This window comes from Elephantulus edwardii, unplaced genomic scaffold (genome assembly GCF_000299155.1).
Source record: "Elephantulus edwardii isolate Elephantulus edwardi_28Jun2011 unplaced genomic scaffold, EleEdw1.0 scaffold00274, whole genome shotgun sequence".
In the NCBI taxonomy this organism is placed as follows: Eukaryota; Metazoa; Chordata; class Mammalia; order Macroscelidea; family Macroscelididae; genus Elephantulus; species Elephantulus edwardii.
Genome location: NW_006400024.1, coordinates 1,193,129 through 1,211,628, shown reverse-complemented (window position 1 = coordinate 1,211,628; position 18,500 = coordinate 1,193,129). Strand labels below are relative to the sequence as shown.

Here is an 18,500-nt window from a genome sequence, read left to right as displayed (position 1 = left end):
GTTGGGAAAGGTCCCACCCAGGGACTGCTGCCCCCTGCCCCCTCTGCCCGCGTCTCAGGTGTCAGGCAAGAGCCCAGCTGTGCTGTGTACACAGGCTCACTGTGACCGCATGGACACTGCATGTGTGGAGGGACTGACCTCTCACATGGCCAGGGATGACTCACCCCTCGTGGTGATGCCCCGTGGGTGGCTGTGCAGGGGGGGTCTGGCTCCCAGGGGCCCCGTGTACAGTGGCCCTGCCATCCTCCCACCTCCTGTGTTCACACCACAGCAGCATCGAGTGTCCGCGGATGGAGGTGGGCCTGGGGTCTAGGGATCCCCGTCCCCTTCCACAGGGAGACACTCGCTGCCCTGCAGTCAGCACCCGCTCATGGGTCCTTCCTTCCCTGTGTTTCAGGCGCACATGACGGGGAAGCCAGCAGCTGGCTAGAGGAAACCCCCTCCGCGTCGCCATGAGGGGCCTCGGTTTCGTCGCCTGGCTTGTGTCTGGCCTGGGTGTGTGGACGCTCGGCCAGCCGGCAGGGCCCGACTCGCCCGAGTGCCAGCGGCAGGAACACCCAGTCGTCTCCTACAAAGGTAAGGGGCCAGTGTGGACGCGACTCCGTGTGCGGTGCGGGACGTGACCCGTCCGGAGCAAGAGAAAGCGCTCTTGTCTGGACTTCCTACAGAAATGGGCAGACAGACTCTTCTAGCCCAAGGAGTCCACACCCCCAAGCTGACGGCTCCCTCCGGGAGAGTCCCAGACAGGGGTGACTGGGCCAGAGCCCCCCGTGCTGCGAGGCTTCAGTGCACGGCTAGTGCTCTGTCCCCCTCTGCATGTCAGCAAGGGCCCAACAGCAATGAGGCGCCGACATGCTGCTTCCAGCCCACTCGGTTGTTGTTGTGATGTGCTGTTGAGTTGACTAGGACCCCAGAGACCCCGTGAGAGATGGCTCTGCACCTTGCTCAGTCCTGAGTCAGTCACAGTCTCTGACACTGCTGTCCCCATCACCCCAGTTACCGAGCCGGTCTGTCTCATCTGAGGTCTTCTTCTCTGCGCGTCCCTCCACCCTTCCAAGCGTGATGTCCTCCCCCCAGGACGGGTCCCTCCTGGCCACATGGCCAGAGCATGTGAGATGAAGCTACAGAATCCGAGCCTTCAAGGAGCAGCCTGGTTTCACCCTCTCCAGGACAGACCTGCTTGTTCTCTTGGCTGTCCATGGGATGTTCAGTGCTCTTCTCCAGCACTACAACTCAAAGGTGTTGATTCTTCTTCGGTCATCCTTAGTCATTGTCTAATTCTTAGATGTATAGCTAGTAATTGAGAAGACCATAGCAAGCAATTGGGTCAGGTGCACCTTAGTCTCTAGACTGACATTGTTGCTCTTCAGCACTCTGGAGCGGTCCCCAATAGCAGATTTTCCTAACGCAATTTTTCTTTTGATTTCCTGACTGCTGGTACCATGGGTGTTAATTGTGGATCAGAACAAGATGAAATTATTAACAACCTCAGTCTCTTTTCTGTCGTGATGCTGCCTATTGGTCCAGTGGTGAGGCTCTGTTTCAGTGGTGTTGAGATGCAGTCTCTAGAGAGGACTTCAGCCTTTGGGCCTCTGCAGCAAACACTGAGGTCCTCCTTAGTCATTGTTCTCAGTCTCACTGTCACTGATGCTGTCGAGCTGACTCTGCCTCATGTAGACTCAAGTCCTGCTGAAGGACAGCTGGCCGGGCCACACGCTGGCCTCACATTCTCCTCAGTGCCTGAACTCACTGTGTGGTCACACTCATCTCATTGAGGGTCTTTCCCTCCATGCCTGACCCTTCACAGTGACTGTAAATGTAGAGTTTCTGGGTGGTTTGAATGGTTAGGCTCTGGCTACGAAAAGCTCAGGTCTACAAGGCTGTCCAGAGACCCTTCTTAATGACCGACCAGATGTTCTTTTAGGAGATCAGCGTCGGGAAACGTGTCGTGGCCAGTTCAACTCTGACCCTAGTAGGCATGATGACTCATGGTCAACTTGATGCCAGCTGGTCACTGCTATCTTTGGTCTTTGAACCTAGAGATCAGAATATGAGCCCACAATCCATCCCTGACCATTATTAGGAAAGTCCTGGTGTCCCTGGAGGGTCCACACCCTTGTCCTCTCTGGCCCTGATGGCAGAAAGGTTGATTTCTGGTCCCAGCTGTCCCCATGGACCTGCTGTGTTAGCAAGTGTCTTGAAGTGCCCACTTGCTGGGTCCCTGTCCGTCAGAACGTACACAGGGTCTCTATGCTGTTGATACTGGGGGGCTGCGATGTTCAGGGAGGAAACGGCTGGTCTTGTCCCCTCCCAGTGGGCTCCCCGCCAAGCTGGGGAGACAGACAGACACGCTCTTCTACTGTTTCTACACAATCAGACCTGTGTCTTAGTAACTCACTCTAGAACTATGATTTGCTGATTTTAAGCATCATGACACTAAAGACTTCAGACCCACTGCCTCTGAAAACCTGTCAGAGCGTCAGCTGTGGGCCGTGAGGGTCAGCTGTGGGCCGTGAGGGTCAGCTGTGGGCCATGAGGGTCAATTGTGGGCGGGGAGGGTCAGCTGTGGGCTGGGATGGTCAGCCATGGGCCAGGAGGGTCAGCCATGGGCCGGGAGGGTCACTATGGGCCAGGAGGGTCAGCCATGGATGGGGATGGTCAGCTACAGGCCATGAGGGTCAGCTGTGGGTGGGGACGGTCAGCCGTGGACCAGGGGGTCAGCCGTGGGCGGGGAGGGTCAGCCGTGGGTGGGGAGGGTCAGCTATGGGCTGGTTCCCACTTGATGTTGCACCATAACAACTCACTGAATGATTTTGAAGCAGGTTCATGAAATGATGTTATTTCATGTGTGAGCGGTTCAGTTCCTGTCAGTGAAGGTGAGGACCTTCCAGCAGTGTCTTCACGCCCTCAGATGCGTGACTGCTGAGAGGGAACCGACCATGGCTGGTGCTGCAGGGGTTCCTGTCTGGGGCTGGGTGCCACTCAGGACGAGGGGACCTGTCTTCCTCCCTCGGAGCAGCTGGGCAAGTCCAGACTGCAGAGAAGTGTGGCCTCTGGGTCAGCGGCCCAGCTTCCTACACACCAGAACCCCCTCTGTTATAACTGCCCATCGTAAAAACGACAGGCTTGCGGCTCAGCTCCCTACACACCGTGTCAGCAGAGCCCCCTCTGTGACAGCCACCCTTCATAAAACAACAATGGGTTAGCTGTTACAACTACCCTTCATAAAACAACAATGGGTTAGCGTCTCAGCTCCTTACACACTGTGTCAGCAGAGCCCCCTCTGTGACAGCCACCCTTCAAAAAACAACCACAGGTTGACAGCCCAGCTCTCTACGGACATGTCACCAGAGCCTACTCTGTTACAACCACCCTTCATAAAACAACAACGGGTTAGCATCTCAGCTCCCTACACACTGTGTCACCAGGCCCCCCGCCCCGCGTTAGAGCCACTCTTCATAAAAACAATGACAGGTTGGTGTCTCAGCTCCTTACAGACTGTCACCAGCGCCACCTCTGTTACAGCCACCCTTCAAAAAACAACGACAGCAACAACAGAGCAGCCTGTCAGCCGCATCCAGGGAGAACTGAGAGGCCTCCGTTGGCCTCGTGATTAGACAGGATTTTGTGGTTGCTTTTTATTACTTTTTTTTTATTTTTAAGGGTGTTTTTTAATTCATATGCACTTTATTCCACACATTCCTTCTTCACATTATTTTATTCACATACATTGTTTCACACATTCCTTCATTCACATTGTGTTTTATACAATTGTTCCCACACTTTGTGTTTTATAAAATTAATCCCCATTGATCAGTGCCCAGTATTACCCCATCTTTTTCAGATCCCTTTCCCTCCATCCACCAAACTCTATGGCCCGTGATTTTCCTCGCTCCCCACTGTATGCCCCTCCCCACTCTTCTTACCCCTTTGGACTTTTATGCACATCTTACGCATTATCCTTCTCTTTTGACAATAATGTTCTTGTACAGAATTTGTCCTTATGACACTGAATTAGTTCACTCGGTGTAATCCTCTCTAACCTCTCCCATGTTATATAGGATTTTATCAAATTCTTGCTCCTCAGTGTTCATGGTCTTCCATTGTGGGAATGTACCGTGATTTCTCAGTCCATTAGTGTGTCGGTGGATGTTTGGTCTGAGCGTGGCCTGAGACAGAGTGTCCGAGCTGCCCACAGCCCCCCACGGCAGACAGCCTGGTGTGAACACCCGCTTCTGGGGCCGAGGTGGCGTCCCCCTGTTCTCTGTAGTCACACCTGTGTGTGGCTTGACATTGTTGGGGCAGCCTGAGGACAAGAAGACAGTCCCCTGTTGGAAATCCTGCTTCCCTGGGACCTGCCTGCCCAGAAGCCGGGGGCGGCTCTGAAGGGGACGTGAATCATCTCTCCCGTGGGGTGGAAGGATCCGGGCAGCAGAGTGAAGGGGGAGATGGTCAGTTAGGTGGAGAGCTGTCTGTGGGAGGGGAGGGGATGCTGAGAGGGGGGATTAGCTTGCAGGAAGGCCCCCACCTCCAGGGAGCCGGGGGGAAGGAGGCCAGGGCACCCAGGATGCGAAAAACCACCCCGTGCATGGGTGGCCGGACAGGAGGGAGTTCCGGGGACTTCCACATTGACCTTGAGAGGTAGGAGGGCCCATGGACAGAGTCCAGGGCTGTGGAAAGGACATGCTTTCTCCACAGAAGGGCCAATGGGACTGTGGTTCAGAACCAGTCCACGATTCCCGGTGTCCTGGGCCAGGTGGTAGTTGTGTGACAGCTGAGCTGGGGGCTGTCCCTGGTAGGTGAACCTTTTCCTTGTATGAAAGATGGAGGAAGTGGATCGAGCACTGGGAGGGGAAGATGAAGGGACCACCCCAGCCATTTGGGAGAGGTCCAGCCAGGCGCCCCTTAGAGGTGAGGAGCTACGTACCCCATCTCACAGATCCAGCCATGTTAGCAGGAGCTTCCGTGCCTGGAGAATGACGCTGTGCTCAGAAAGCGGTTGCTGGTCCTTGCCGTCATGTCGTGTGGGATTCACCGGAACCCTGTGAGTGCCAGGTCCGCGCTCTGCCTCACCCCGTGCCGTCCTCGCCGTCTCCGATCTGCTCAAGCCCGTGATCACACTCCCCGTGTCAGTTCATCTCCTTCGGGCCTTCCTCTCTGTCTCTGACCCTCCGCTGCTCTGACAGGATTGTGTTTCCCTCTTGACAACATGTTCAGATGTGTGAGATGAAGTTCCGCCTGCGTAAAGACAGACTTGCTCTTCTACGAGCCCACTGGCTGTTCTTCACCAGCCCCGCGTTCGAAGGCGTCAGACCTTCTGTTACGCTTGTTCCTCAGCCACCTCTCAGGTGCATCGGGAGCCACTGGAAACGTCAGGACCTGGGTCAGGTGCACCTTAGTCTTTAAACTGACATCTCTTCTCCCTGGCACTGTAGAGAGGTCCTTCCCAGCCATTTGCCAGGGTGGCGTATCTTTCCGTATCTAGACTGATATGACCATGGGTGTAGATTGTGGATCCAAGGAATGTGAAACTGCTGACGACGTCTGGCTTCTCGCCATCTCCCATGATGTTGCCTGTTGGGCCAGCGTGAAGATCTTTGGCATCTTGATATTGAGACACGATCCATGTTGAAGGCTGCAGCCCTTGACCCTCTGTAGCAAGCGGTTCAGGCCCCCTCAGTTTCAGGAAGGAGTGTTGTGTCATCTGCAAAACGCAGGTTGCGGAAGAGTCTCCCTCCATTCCTGATGCCACATTCTTATTTGTAAATCCAGCTTCTCAACTGATTCTTCTCATCTTATAGACTGAATAGGGTTAGGGTTAGGGTTAGGGTTAGGGTTAGGGTGAGTAAACGTTAGAAGACCGTAAGGAGATGCCATGGTGCCGTGGGCACAGGAAGTGACGTGGCATCTGCACCAGGGCCTCACGGGCAGCAGTGGTTCTGAGGGCCGTGCAGGACTGGACAGTGTTTCGTTCTGTGGTCCACGTCCCTGTGAACCAGAGGTGACTCGATGGCACCGCACGACGACCAGGACAAACAAAGGGGCCTTGGAAGAAGTCTGGCCGTGGCGCGTCTCAGAAGCAAGGATGTTGAGGCTTCATCTCATAGACGTGGGTGTGTTGTCAGGTGGGACTATTCCCTGTGAAAGGTCGCCAGGCTTAGTAGAGGGTCAGAAAAAAGAGGAGGGCCCTTAGGGTGACACGTTGGTGGCACAGTGCCTGTCCAGTGAGCTTTAGTGGAGACTGGGGGACAAGCTGGACGTGCCATCGTCACAGTCACTGGGTGGTAGGGCTGAGTCAGTGGCACCTGGCGATGACCACAGAGGACGAGGACCTGTGCCCTGTGGTGTACCTGTGCTCGTCTCCCTGCATGTGGAAGACCCCGTGACTTAGGGTGGAAATTGGAGCAGCTGGAGAGTGTCTGCTGTTGACGGGAGCGGGGCGTCCACGCTGTGCCAAGGCTGCTCTGTCCTGTCCTGATGCTCCTGGCGGCAGAGGCGCTGTGGGCAGGCTCCATGCTGCAGCTGTGGGGCATGTTGCCCACCTTGAGCCCTCATGGGAGGCACCCACGTCCATCAGCCCACGGGAGGCGCCCTCGTCCATCAGCCCACGGGAGGCACCCATCAGCCTGCTGGAGGCGCCCATGTCCACCAGCCCACGGGAGGCGCCCTCGTCCATCAGCCCACGGGAGGCACCCATCAGCCCGCTGGAGGTGCCCATGTCCACCAGCCCACGGGAGGCACCCATGTCCGTCAGCTCACGGGAGGCGCCCACATCCGTCAGCTCACTACCTTTACAAGCTTGCTCCCTACTGCCACTTCTGGGAACTTTTGTACCTCACTGCCCAGTGTCTCACTGCCCAGTCCATGGCAGCCCACCAGGCACACATGTGTGCTTGTCGTCTGCTCTGTGTGTAAGGAGGACAGAGTGACCCTTCTCAGCAGTGCTGGCCTCATGATGCCATCGAGTCTGTAACTGTCTGAAATTCCTTTTCAAAGTGTAAGGCCTCCTTCCTGCCAGAGCGTAGGATGGGACCTGTGCTCAGCGAGGGAAGACACCCGAGTGCCTGCTGCTGGGGGAGCACCTGTGTGGAGCTGGTGGGGGGGTGTCCGCCCCAGGCGGGACCAGCTTCCAGCGTTGAGGTGCCCACTCCTATAAGGCTCGCGTGCTGCAGAAGCCTGACCCCTTATGACCTCCCTGGGTCCCAGCTGGCAGCACGGAGAGGGGGTGCTGGGGCTCTGACCGCTGGCCTGGTCTGTTCAGTCCCTGCACTGTCCTCCCTTCCCTACGTACCCCTGTGGGTATCTCCCTGCCTGTGGGTCTCTGACAGGTGAGGAGCCTGTGGATGGCTGTTCATCCTTCCAGAGCCTGGATTAGCACAGAGGGCACTAATGTACGTCATCTAAGCTGAGCACACCTCCCCTCCCGCTCCACTGTCCTCACATCTTGGGATGTCATTTAACACCTGCCAATCAGTCCCCTCGGTGCCAGTCACGAGATCAGGAGACGTACTGCACTGGGAAATTCTGCAGTCGGGGACTTCTCCAAATCACTGAGGAGTAGTGATGCCAGTTTGATAACAAAGGTGTACCTAATTCAGGCCGTGGTCTTTCCAGTCACTTGCTCTGCATCTGAGAGAGGGACAGTGACTAAGCATGACAGAAGAATTGACGCCTTGAGCTGTGGTGTTGGAGAAGAGCGCTGAACATCCCGTGGACAGCCAAGAGAACAAACAGATACGTCCTGGAGAGGGTGCCGCCGGAGTGTTCCTTGGAGCCAAAGACGATGGAGCTTTTTGTCTGGCGTACTTTGGGCACGTTGCTAGGAGAGGCTATTCTGTGGAGTGGGACATTACGCTTGGGAAGTGGAGGGGCAGTGAAAGAGGAAGACCCTTAACTGGGTGGACTGACGTGATGACTTCAGCAACGGGCTCCAGTGTGCCAGGAAGCGTGAGGCTAGAACAGGGTTCACATCTGTTGTTCAGAGGGTCAATATGAGTCGTACATGATGGCACCTAACAACAACAACAACCAAAGCCCGCTGGTGCCAAGTGAGGTCCTTCTCACAGGGACCCTGTGGGTTGGGCTCAGACGGCCCCATGGGGTTGCCCCAGCGAGTCTTAACGGAGGCAGATTCCCTCATCATTCCCCCTTGCATTAGTGGTGGGTTTCACCTGCTGACCTGCAGGTTACCAGGTGAACACTGTAACCACTGCACCACTAGGCTCCTCGAGGGACTGTGAGTGCGTGTCCCATGGGGGGCTGAGAACCTGGACTCTAATCCCACCCTGGGTAGTAGAGGTCCCTTCATGTTGCCTGGTCAGTGCAGCTCTGTGTGCCCTTTGTGTGACTGGATGGTCTCCTCTTTGCTGTTTCTCGAGCTCATCAAGCCCCATGCTGCCCCTCCGCAGGGCTCGTCCCCCGCTAGCATGCCCTTAGGACAGGAGGCGCAGTCAGCCAACCTCAGCTCTGTGAGGTCCGTGGTCGTCTGAAATGATTGACCAGTGGGGCAGTAGGCGTGTCCTGCTTCCAAGTTGGCTTGAACCCAGTCCCCCTCCTGTGTGGGGTCTGTGAAGCTGTATGTCTTTTCAGGAGCACCCCCCCACACAACTCTCATGGGGTCTGTGAAGCTGTACATCTTTTCAGGAGCCCCCCAGGCACCCCCGCCCCTGGGCACTCTCCTGTGGGGTCTGTGAAGTTGTACGTCTTTGCAGGAGCCCCCCAGGCACCCCCACCCCCGGGCACTCTCCTGTGGGTTCTGTGAAGTTGTACGCCTTTTCAGGAGCCCCCCCAGGCACCCCCACCCCGGGCACTCTCCTGTGGGGTCCGTGAAGTTGTGCATCTTTGCAGGAGCCCCCGTATTTTCCCAGGGAGGGGCTAGTTATCTTGAGCCGTCACAGAATCAATGAATCACTGAGGCTGAAGGGGCCCCTGACTCCCACGGTCAGCTTTCCCTGTTGACGCCTGTCATGCAGGCATGATGGCTTCACTGAGCCGTTAGCTCTGATCCACGCCACGTGACTGGGTGAGGATACTACGCCAGGTGTGTACAGGACTCTCGATGGGGCTGGTGAGCTTGGCTTCTGCCAGGTGTGTACAGGGCTCACAACGGGGCTGGTGAGCTTGGCTTCTGCCAGGTAGACACTGAGGAGGCTTGGCAGCAGACAGTGTGACTCTCATCTCCAGCAAGAAGGAAGCAGCAGGGAACACAGGGCAGGTCCTCCAGGACCAGAGGTGTGAGAAGGAGGCAGCCTGGGCCAGACCTGAGCAACAGAAATGGTAGGGGGGTGACCCGGAGACAGACTCAAGGCTGCACTGCCCTGGGCCAGCTGCCCCACGGAGCCAGAGCCGGGGACTCGCCCGTGTTTGCTGGAGGCCTCGAAGGGGTCCCGGAGTTGGCAGGACTGAGAGGACTTTGCTCCACCCACCGGCGGCTGAGAAGTGTTCGTAGTTGGGGGCTAAGTTGTGCCTTGTTCTGGCCATGGTCTTCAATCACCTGACACCTGGACAGTGAACAAGGATGAAAGAATTGATGCTTTTGAAATGTGGTGCTGGAGAAGAGTGCTGAATATTCCATGGACTGCCGGGAGAACAAACAGCTACGTCTTGGAGAAGATGCTGGCAGAATGCTCCTTTTAGGCCAACATGATGACGCTTCGTCTGTTGTACTTTGGACATGGTGCTGGGAGAGGCTGTTCGTTGAAGAAGGACATCGTGCTTGGGAAAGTGGAGGGACAGTGAAAAGAAGGCGGACCCTCAGCCAGGTGGGTTGCCACAGTGACTGCAGAGGTGGCCTCAAGTGTGGCCGAGATGATGAGGACGGCACAGGATAGGAGAGTTCAGGTCTGTCATTGAGAGGGTCAAGGTGGGTTGTATTTGACTCAAATGCACCCAGCAATAACAGTAACAACAGCTGAGGAGCTGAAGGTCGAAGGGCCTGTCATGCCCGAGAAATGTCCTGCCTCATGCTTTGCGTTGTCTTTTCCAGTCTGAACCGTAAACTGTTAACTTCCCTAATAACCAGAGTCATGAGTTCGGTTCTGTGAACACTGTGGCCATTGGGAAGGATTAAGAGACTCGGCGGCAGACGCGAGGGAGGCACTTTCCAGGCCAGCACGTGCAGAAGCCGATGCGGGACAGGTGGGGATCGATTCTGTGCTGTCGGTGTCGCTGATGGGTCCACGTCCCGCTGGTGGGGTCAGCGGACATCAGGTTCAGCTCACACTCACAGGAGCTGGTGAACCCCAGAATCCGCAGGCGAGATGCCAGGCTGTGGTCCCAGCACCTGGAGGTCAGGTGATTCCAAGCCGAGTGTAGGCTCCAGGGCGAGGAACAAGCCCCACGCCAGGAAACTGCCATGTGACAGGGCAAGCGCAGGCCCTGGATGCGGGCAGGCGACGTGGTTCACACCCCCTCATAAGGCTGTGCGTCAGGATACCTCCTGCAACTCAGTCAGGTTAACACATGTTATTGTTGTTATATGCTTCAAATTTCCTGCAACAATTAGTACCTACGACACAGAGAGAGACTGATCTTTCCAGATCACAAGAGAGGGGCAGCCACCACCAGTCCTGGGAACTGTGGTCTAGTGAGGTTGACATATAGTATTAATCATCACAGGGTTAAACCGAAAATACCAAACCATTTCACAGACAGTTCAAGCCAGCTTTATACATTTTCTGAAGTTTAAAAACGGAACTGGAATAATGAAAACCATGATTCAGTCACAGCATTTATTTCTTAATTCAAAGAGTCATTGGTACGAAAGAATCCATCTGTGAGGACAATTGTCAAACCCTAGTCTGCAAACCGAATGTTCCATTTCATGGTGTGGAAACAAAACCTTAGATGCTAAATCTCTGGATTAAGGCATAAACTCAAAACCCAGATCCATTAGCTTTGGGAAAACAAATGCACGCCAAGACACACAGGCAAGCGTGAGAAGTCTCCTGCCGCGGCGTCTTTAATGGAACTTTGATTACCGATTTCCAGAATTGTGTACAGACTGTCAGAGGAGGCCCACCATATTTGTCTCTTGTTTACCCAAGTTCTTCTAAACAGACTTTTTTTGGGTTGAGGATGACAGAGAGGACATGAGCACTTGGCCCTGGTGGAAAGAGGGGGTGTTGTTTGCCTACACGTCTACACAAGGGAGCTTGTAACATGGGATGGCAGGAAGCAGGTCGACCAGGACTGTGATGGTTTGGGGATGAGAAGGAGACAAGCGGGGTCCCAGATGGTCTCTGCTCATTGGAGGCAGAAGAGGACTCTGCCCACTGGACCAATAAACAACGTCATGATTGATGGAGAAAAGATTAAAATTGCTGAGGGTTTATTTTTTTCCTTGGATCCATAGACAACACCCATGGTAGCAACAGTTAAGAAACCAAAAGATTATATGCACACCCATGTTTATCGCAGCTCTGTTCACAATAGCAAGGAGTTGGAAACAACCCAGGTGCCCATCAACAAACGAATGGATAGAGAAGCTGTGGTATATTCACACATGAAATACTATGCTGCATTGAAAAACAAGGAACTCATGCAGTATTATTCAGAATGGGTGACCCTGGAGGACATTATGCTGAGTGAAATATCTCAGTCGCAAAAGGATAAATATTGCATGGTGCCACTGCTGTAAAATGGGACTGATATCAAGGTGGGGGTAAGACTGAGGAAAAACTGGATAAATTGTGTATACTGCACTGAAACAGATGAGGGACTGAATAATTTAAAAGCAATGTATGATAGGGTATTATGGTTATCACAAGAGTCCACAATTAAGGTTGCACAGTGGAATGTACTTGGGGTGGTGGGAGGGGTGCAGGGGGATTGTGTACCAGGGAGGGAGTGTTTCTTTTACTTTTGAAAGAGAGGAGTGAACTGAGGGGTGGGGAGAGAGGGCTGGGCGGGTAGAGAAGTGCAGCAATGAATGAATGAAAATCCAAATTCTCTGTAAATGTTCATTAAAATAATTAAATAAAAAATTAAAATATATTTTAGAGATGTTAAAAAAAAAAAAAGAAACCAAAAGATTGGGGCGTGAGGGAATGTGCGTGAATGAATGAATGGATTAAAAACCAGTCTCTGTGGACCTTCACAAAACAGCAGACTAAATCAAGTGTAAGTTGCACTGGACAAATCTGCTGTCAGGGACTTCTTTATGGTCTTAAAGAGTAAGGGTGCCAGTTAAACACTGAAATTCACTTGGCCCAGGTTAGAATATCCCCCCCCCCCCTTTGTATCTGAAAGCCGGAAAGTGAGTAAAGAAGACTGGACACTTGGTTCCTTTTAATGGTGGGGTTGGCAAAGAGTACTGACCCCAGGACTGTTGGACAACAGACAGGTCGGTCTTGGAGGAAGCCCAACCCGCGTGCTCCTTAGAGGCAAAGCTGCTGGGACTGTGTCGCACTTGTTTGGGGAATGTTGTCTGGAAGAGTCAGGCCTTGGGAAAAGACCTCATGCTTGGAAAGACGGTGAGAGAGAAGAGTACCCTCTGACGGTGAGCGCACCAGTGGACGTGGGCATCGGAGATGAAGAGGGTGGGAGGGCTCAGATATGCCCACAGGGTCGCGGTGACTCGTACTTGGCTTGACGATGGAACCTAACGGCAACAACAATGATTGTGAAGGCCGGTCCGAGGCCAGAGCTCAGGGGAGGGCAACTCACACACCGTGGAGTGGATGTTCTGAGTTTAGAAGGTGGAGAGCTGAGTTTGAGGATGTTGAAGTGGGAATACACAACCATGTTACTAATGAAATGACTTTGAAATCACTTAAGAATTCTTTTTTTTTAGAGGAAAATGAAAAGAAAATTTTAATGAATTTTTTTCTCAAAATCTTAAAGAACATGTTTTAAAAATAATAGTAATTGTTGAACACTTAGCTTGACTTATACTCACATTCATTTGCCTGATCTTGGAAAGAAAGAGGTAGTTTTGGGCTTTTTTTTATTATCAGCATTTTTTTGTTGTTTACTACAGATAACTATGGAAAAGTAAGTTTGTCAGATTGAACTTGAGAAGTGACACACTATATACTGATAACAACAAAATCAACTTACCCATTTTTAACAAAATGTGCTTATAATCCGGGTTTACTAAGCAGTTGTTTTTCCTTCGGTTAAGCCCGAGGACCCGGCTTTCTGGTGTTAGAGTCCTCGTGTTACAAGGGCACCTTTGCGCTGCTTCCTGCAGGCTCCTCTCATGCTGCCCTGCATTCGAACGTTCTCCCTGGACACACCCTGCCATTCGCCTCCTTTGTGGCTGGTGCGTCTACCGGAGTGTAGCTCCGTGCTGCTACTGTTCCTCTTCCACGCCGATCTGCTATCTGTGGAAAGGTGAGCCATCTGCTGACTGGAGGGATCCCACGAGTCTCTGTGACCTTTACCTTGTTTTCCTCCGCTCTGCCTGGTGGTGGTCTATGGGATGCTCAGGACAGGTAGGCAGGCACCACTCACGGTAGACTGAGTGTATCAGAGGGAGAAGATCACGGGCGCATGTGGTCTGTTCGTCCTTTGGACTAATTGTCCTCCGTGGCTTCTATTTCACTTGCATTTCTCTTCCGAATGGTAGAGATTGGTACTTGTGTCATAAGTGGCCGCTGGCAAGCTAAAAGCCACTACTTTAAAGTCACCACTCATTGAAGTAGGATGTTGGCCATTGTCTTTGTGAATATGTCATGCAGGTGGACCTCAGTGCACTGAGGTCATGAGCCCTCGAACCAGAAACTCATCCCTTCGGTTGCATGGGTATGATTAAGAGGTTACATAATCGGATACTTGTTGGACCTACATTGTGCTCATAAGTGTCTACAGCACATACAAATACATGCATAGAGTTAGCATCTAAGAAAACCCTGTATCTAGTCGTGAGTGTGCCCCTTCATCCTGCCTGGCTGCCTCTCTCACCTGCCGATCACACTTGTTGGTGTCTGTAGCGGAGAATTAGGAGGGTGAGGTTCATGTCTGTTACCTGCATTTCCTCAGCATCTAACCACTTTGAATATCCAAGCACAAACAGCTGAAAAACAGAAGACAAGGGAAAACATAGAACTATTAAGGAAAAGGAGCTTGACGTGGGTATGGTGACCCTGAATTGTTTGCTGTTGATGTGGGTCATCGAGCGCTGACCCAGAAGAGACCCTCCAGGGGGTTCAGAGGCAGTACATCGTGCAGGAGAAGATTGTCCATCTTTCGCCTGTGAGGCGGCTCGTGGATTCGAACCATGCGCTTTGGGGATTAGCAGATTAGCTTCTCACCACCAGACCATCAGAGTTCCATCATCATATTTCCAAGGAACGGAGTTTTGTAATGATAAATTTGTTCAGCAGCATATACACATTATCATTTTGAAAGCATGTGTTGATTGATCGCTGTTGTTAGGTGCCGTCAAGTTGAGTATGACCCAGAGGGAACCTATGAACAACAGATCTGAGCCTGGTCTTATCCTGTGCCATCCTCACCTTCCTGACACACCAGAGCCTGTGGCAACAGTCACTGTGCCAGTCCATGTGGTTGAGGGTCTTCCTCTCCTTCCTGACCTCTCTGAGCATGATGTCCCTTTCCAAGGCGTAGCCTCTCCTGGCAAAATGCCCAAAGTATAAGAGATGAAGCTCTATCACCTTTGCCTCCAAGGAACACTCTGGCTACACTTTCTCCGAGACGTGTTTGTTTGTTCTTTTGGCCGTCCGTGGAATGTTCAGTACTCTTCTCCAACAATTTTTTTTTTTTTGGCATCCTTACTCATTATCCAGCTTTTAGATGTACAGCAAGTGATTGGAAAGATCCTGGCTTGAATCAGATGCATCTTAGTCCTCAAACTGTCATTATTGGTCCTCAATAATTTGGAGAGGCCCCTGGTGGCAGACTCCCCATGCAGCGTGCCTCCTGATTTCCTGACTGCTAGCACCAAGGGTGTTAATTGTGCATCTATGCAAGATGAAATAATTGACAACTTCATTCTTTTCTCAGTCTATCATGATGTTGTTGCCTATAGGTCCAGTGGTAAGAACTTTTGTTTTCTTGACATTGAGATGCAATCCATATTGAATATTGTGTTCTTTGATCTTCTGCAACAAGTGCTTGAGGTTCTCCTCACTTTCAGCAAGCGAGGTTGTGTCAGCTGCATAATGCAGATTATTAATGAATCTTCCCGCGATCTTTTTAAAGTTGTGATTTTAATGAAAGTTTACAGAAAAGTTGAATTTTCATTATCTCATTGTTGCACATTTTCCTCCCTATCCCCCCCCAGTTCATGTTAAAAAAAATTCATTCATTGTTGCATAATTTCATCCTTCCCTCCTCCAGCTCCTCCCCCCCATCCACTTTGCTATGCACCTCCTATTCTGGATTGCTCTCATACAAATAATGCCTGATTAGGCATGAATTCCTTTTAAACAGTTCTTTTCTTCATCTGTTCTAATGCAGTGTTCGTTATTTATCCCCTCTTTTCTTAGTTTCCTCCAATCCCCCATATCATTTCTGTTTTATAACAGTGGCATTTTGCAGTATTTGTCCTTTTGTGACCAAAATCTTTCTCTCAGCATAATGCTTTCAAGGGTCACCTGTGTTGTGTAGTATTTCAGGGGTTCTTTGATTTTCAGTGCTGTATAATATTCCATTGTGTGAATTTACCATAAATTTTCTATCCATCCTTTGTTTATGGGCTCTTGGGTTGCTATAATTTCTTTGCTGTTATGAATAATGCAGCAGTAAACATATGTGTGCATTTATCTGTTTGAGTAGCAGCTCTGGTTTCTTTAGGGTATATTCCTAGTTGTGGAATTGCTAAGTCAAATGGTATTTCTATTTCCAACTTTTTGTGAAAGTGCCATACTGCCTTCCATAGTGGTTGCACCATTTTACACTCTTACTGGCAGTGAATACGGGTTCCAGTTTCTCCAACAACCTCACCAGCATTTGTTGTTTTCTGCCCTTTGAACTTTGCTGTTTTATTTGGGGGAGACGTATCTCATAGTTGTTTTGATTTGCATCTCTCTGATAGCTAGGGATTTTGAACATTTCTTCATGTCTTTGCTATCCAAATGTCTTCTTTTGTGAAGTGTTTGTTTATATTCTGTGCCCATGTTATGATTGGGTTGTTTACTCTTTTTTTTGTTGAGATGCTGGAGTATTAAAATTTTTAGATACACATCTCTTATCAGACATGTCATTACCAAATATTTTTCCCAGTCTGTGGCCTCCCTTTTTACCCTGTTGGATAAGTTTTTGGATTTGCATAGGGATTTGATTTTTAGAAGGTCCCATTCATCTATTTTTATCCTCTCTTGGTTGTAGGCTTTTCAGGATACTTGGAAGACTGTTTATGTTGTGGATTAGGACTTCTAGTGTTCTTCCAAGCGTTTCTTTAATGAAGTTTATAGTCCTTGGTTTTACTTCTAGGTCATTGATCCACTTAAAGTTGGGTTTTGTATATAGTTTTCCAATTTTGCTAACACTATTTGTTAAATGGGCTTTTGTTTCTCCACTTAACTGATTTTGTCTCCTTGTCAAAAATTAGTTGACCGTAGGTAGATGGTCTGATTTCTGGGTTCTCAATTCTACTCCATTGATCTATGTGTCTGTCATTGTACCAGTACCACGCTGTCTTGACCACCATGACAGTGTAGTAGGATTTGAGATCAGGTAGTAAGATACCTCCTACTTTGTTTTTCTTTTTCAGGAGTGCTTTGCTTATTCAGGGTCTCTTTCCATTTCAGATTATATTGGAAATTGCCTTTTTCATCTCCTTGAAGACTGGAATTGGTATTTGTGTTGGGATTTCATTTAACTTGTAGATTGCCTTTGGTAATATTTGGTAAAATTTTTACAATGTTGAGTCTTCCTATCCATGATTGTGACATGCTTTTCCATTTTTCCAAGTTTCTTTTTATTTCTTGCAGTAATATTTTGTAATTCTTTGAATAGTCTTTTGTGTTTCTAGTTAGATTTACTCCCAAGTATTTAATCTTGTGGTTAACTATTGTGATGACAATTGTTTTTCTTAGGCCCATCTCTGTAATCTTTTTGTCATTGTAGAGAAATCCAATTGATTTTTTTCTATTGACCTTGTCTCCTGCCACTTTGCTGAATTGGGCCACTCTTCCCTGATTTTGAAGCCACGATCTTTTTTATAGATTCCAGCTTCTTAAATAATTTGCTCAGCATACAGATTGACCAGGGAGAGAGGATGCAACCCAGGGGGGGAGAGGGGGAGGTGGGGTGGGCGGGGAGAAGGGAGCAACAGTGAATGAATGGAATTCCAAAATCTCTGTAGATGTTCATTGAAATGAAAAAGAAATAAAGTAAAATTAAAAAAAAATTGCTCAGCATACAGACTGAATAGGGATGGAGAGAGGATACAATGCTGACACTCTCCCTTCTTAATTTTAAACCTTGCAGTGTTCTGCTGCTCTGTTCTCACACCAGGAATGCATGAGCCTGGACATTCTAGGCATCAGTGAAGAGAGATGGACGAGCTTTGGACACTTAGAATCAGATAATCAGATAATATACTATGCTGGGAATGAAAACCAGAAAAAGAAATACATTGAACTCATAGACAAAAAGTCTGTGTCAGATTCTGTCCTGCAGTACATTGTTGTGAGTTAAGGATATTGTACATACAAAGAAGACCTGTTAATGTGACTATTTTTCAACTGTATGCTCCTGCAGTGAGTGCCAAAAAGGAGGAAATTGAAAATTTTTACCAAATCCTGCAGTCTGAAATTGACCAGTCATGGAATTAAGATGATAACTGCAAAAGTTGGAAAATTTGCAGAACTGATTGACACTGAAAAGTTTCTAGAAGAACCATGTAAGTAGACGCCAGTGGCTGTGAAGGAGGAAGTAGAAGCTGCATTGAAGGAATTGTAAAAAAAATAAGACCTAGGAATCAATTGGATCCCAATTGACTTGTTTTAGTTAACCAGTGCCGCCCTGGATGTACTCACCAGGCTGTGGTGGCGAATTTGGAGGACAGCTGTCTGGCCAATGGATTGGAAGAGGTCCGTGTTTGTTCCCATTCCCACGAAAGGTGGTGATCCTACAGAATGTGGAAACTATTGGATGATATCATTAATATCACTTATAAGTAAAATACTGCTGAAGCAATACATAGAACAGGACATAGATAGGGAAATGCCAGAAGCTCAAGCAGGATTTAGAAGAGGCCGTGGCACCATGGATATCAATGCTGATGTGAGATGGATCCTGGCTGAAAGTAAAGACTATGTAAAGAAGTGTGTATTTATGGTTTATTGACTATGCAAAGACATCTGACTGTGTGGATCACAACAAGGTATAGTTAACATTGACAAGACTGGGAATCCCAGAACACTTAATTGTGCTCATGTGAAACCTATACTTGCATCAGGAGGCAGTTGTGTGAACAGAGCAAGGGAACAGTATATGAAAACACATAGTAATAGGGTCCAAACATACACAAAGAACACAATCCCAATAAAATACAGCTTATACACTGTTGTTAGGTGCCTTCAAGCCTA

The 18,500-nt window shown here is 50.0% G+C and overlaps 1 protein-coding gene across 1 annotated transcript in view; it reads left to right on the top strand.

Annotated features, from left to right (window-relative positions):
- The first annotated feature begins 452 nt into the window (after nucleotides 1–452).
- The window catches only part of SEMA5A (sema domain, seven thrombospondin repeats (type 1 and type 1-like), transmembrane domain (TM) and short cytoplasmic domain, (semaphorin) 5A), a 299,478-nt gene continuing 281,430 nt past the window's right edge, over nucleotides 453–18,500 (top strand). The window contains exon 1 of the mRNA XM_006900152.1: nucleotides 453–576. Within this exon, the coding sequence (XP_006900214.1) occupies nucleotides 453–576 (124 nt within the window). The remainder of the gene's footprint in view (nucleotides 577–18,500) is intronic.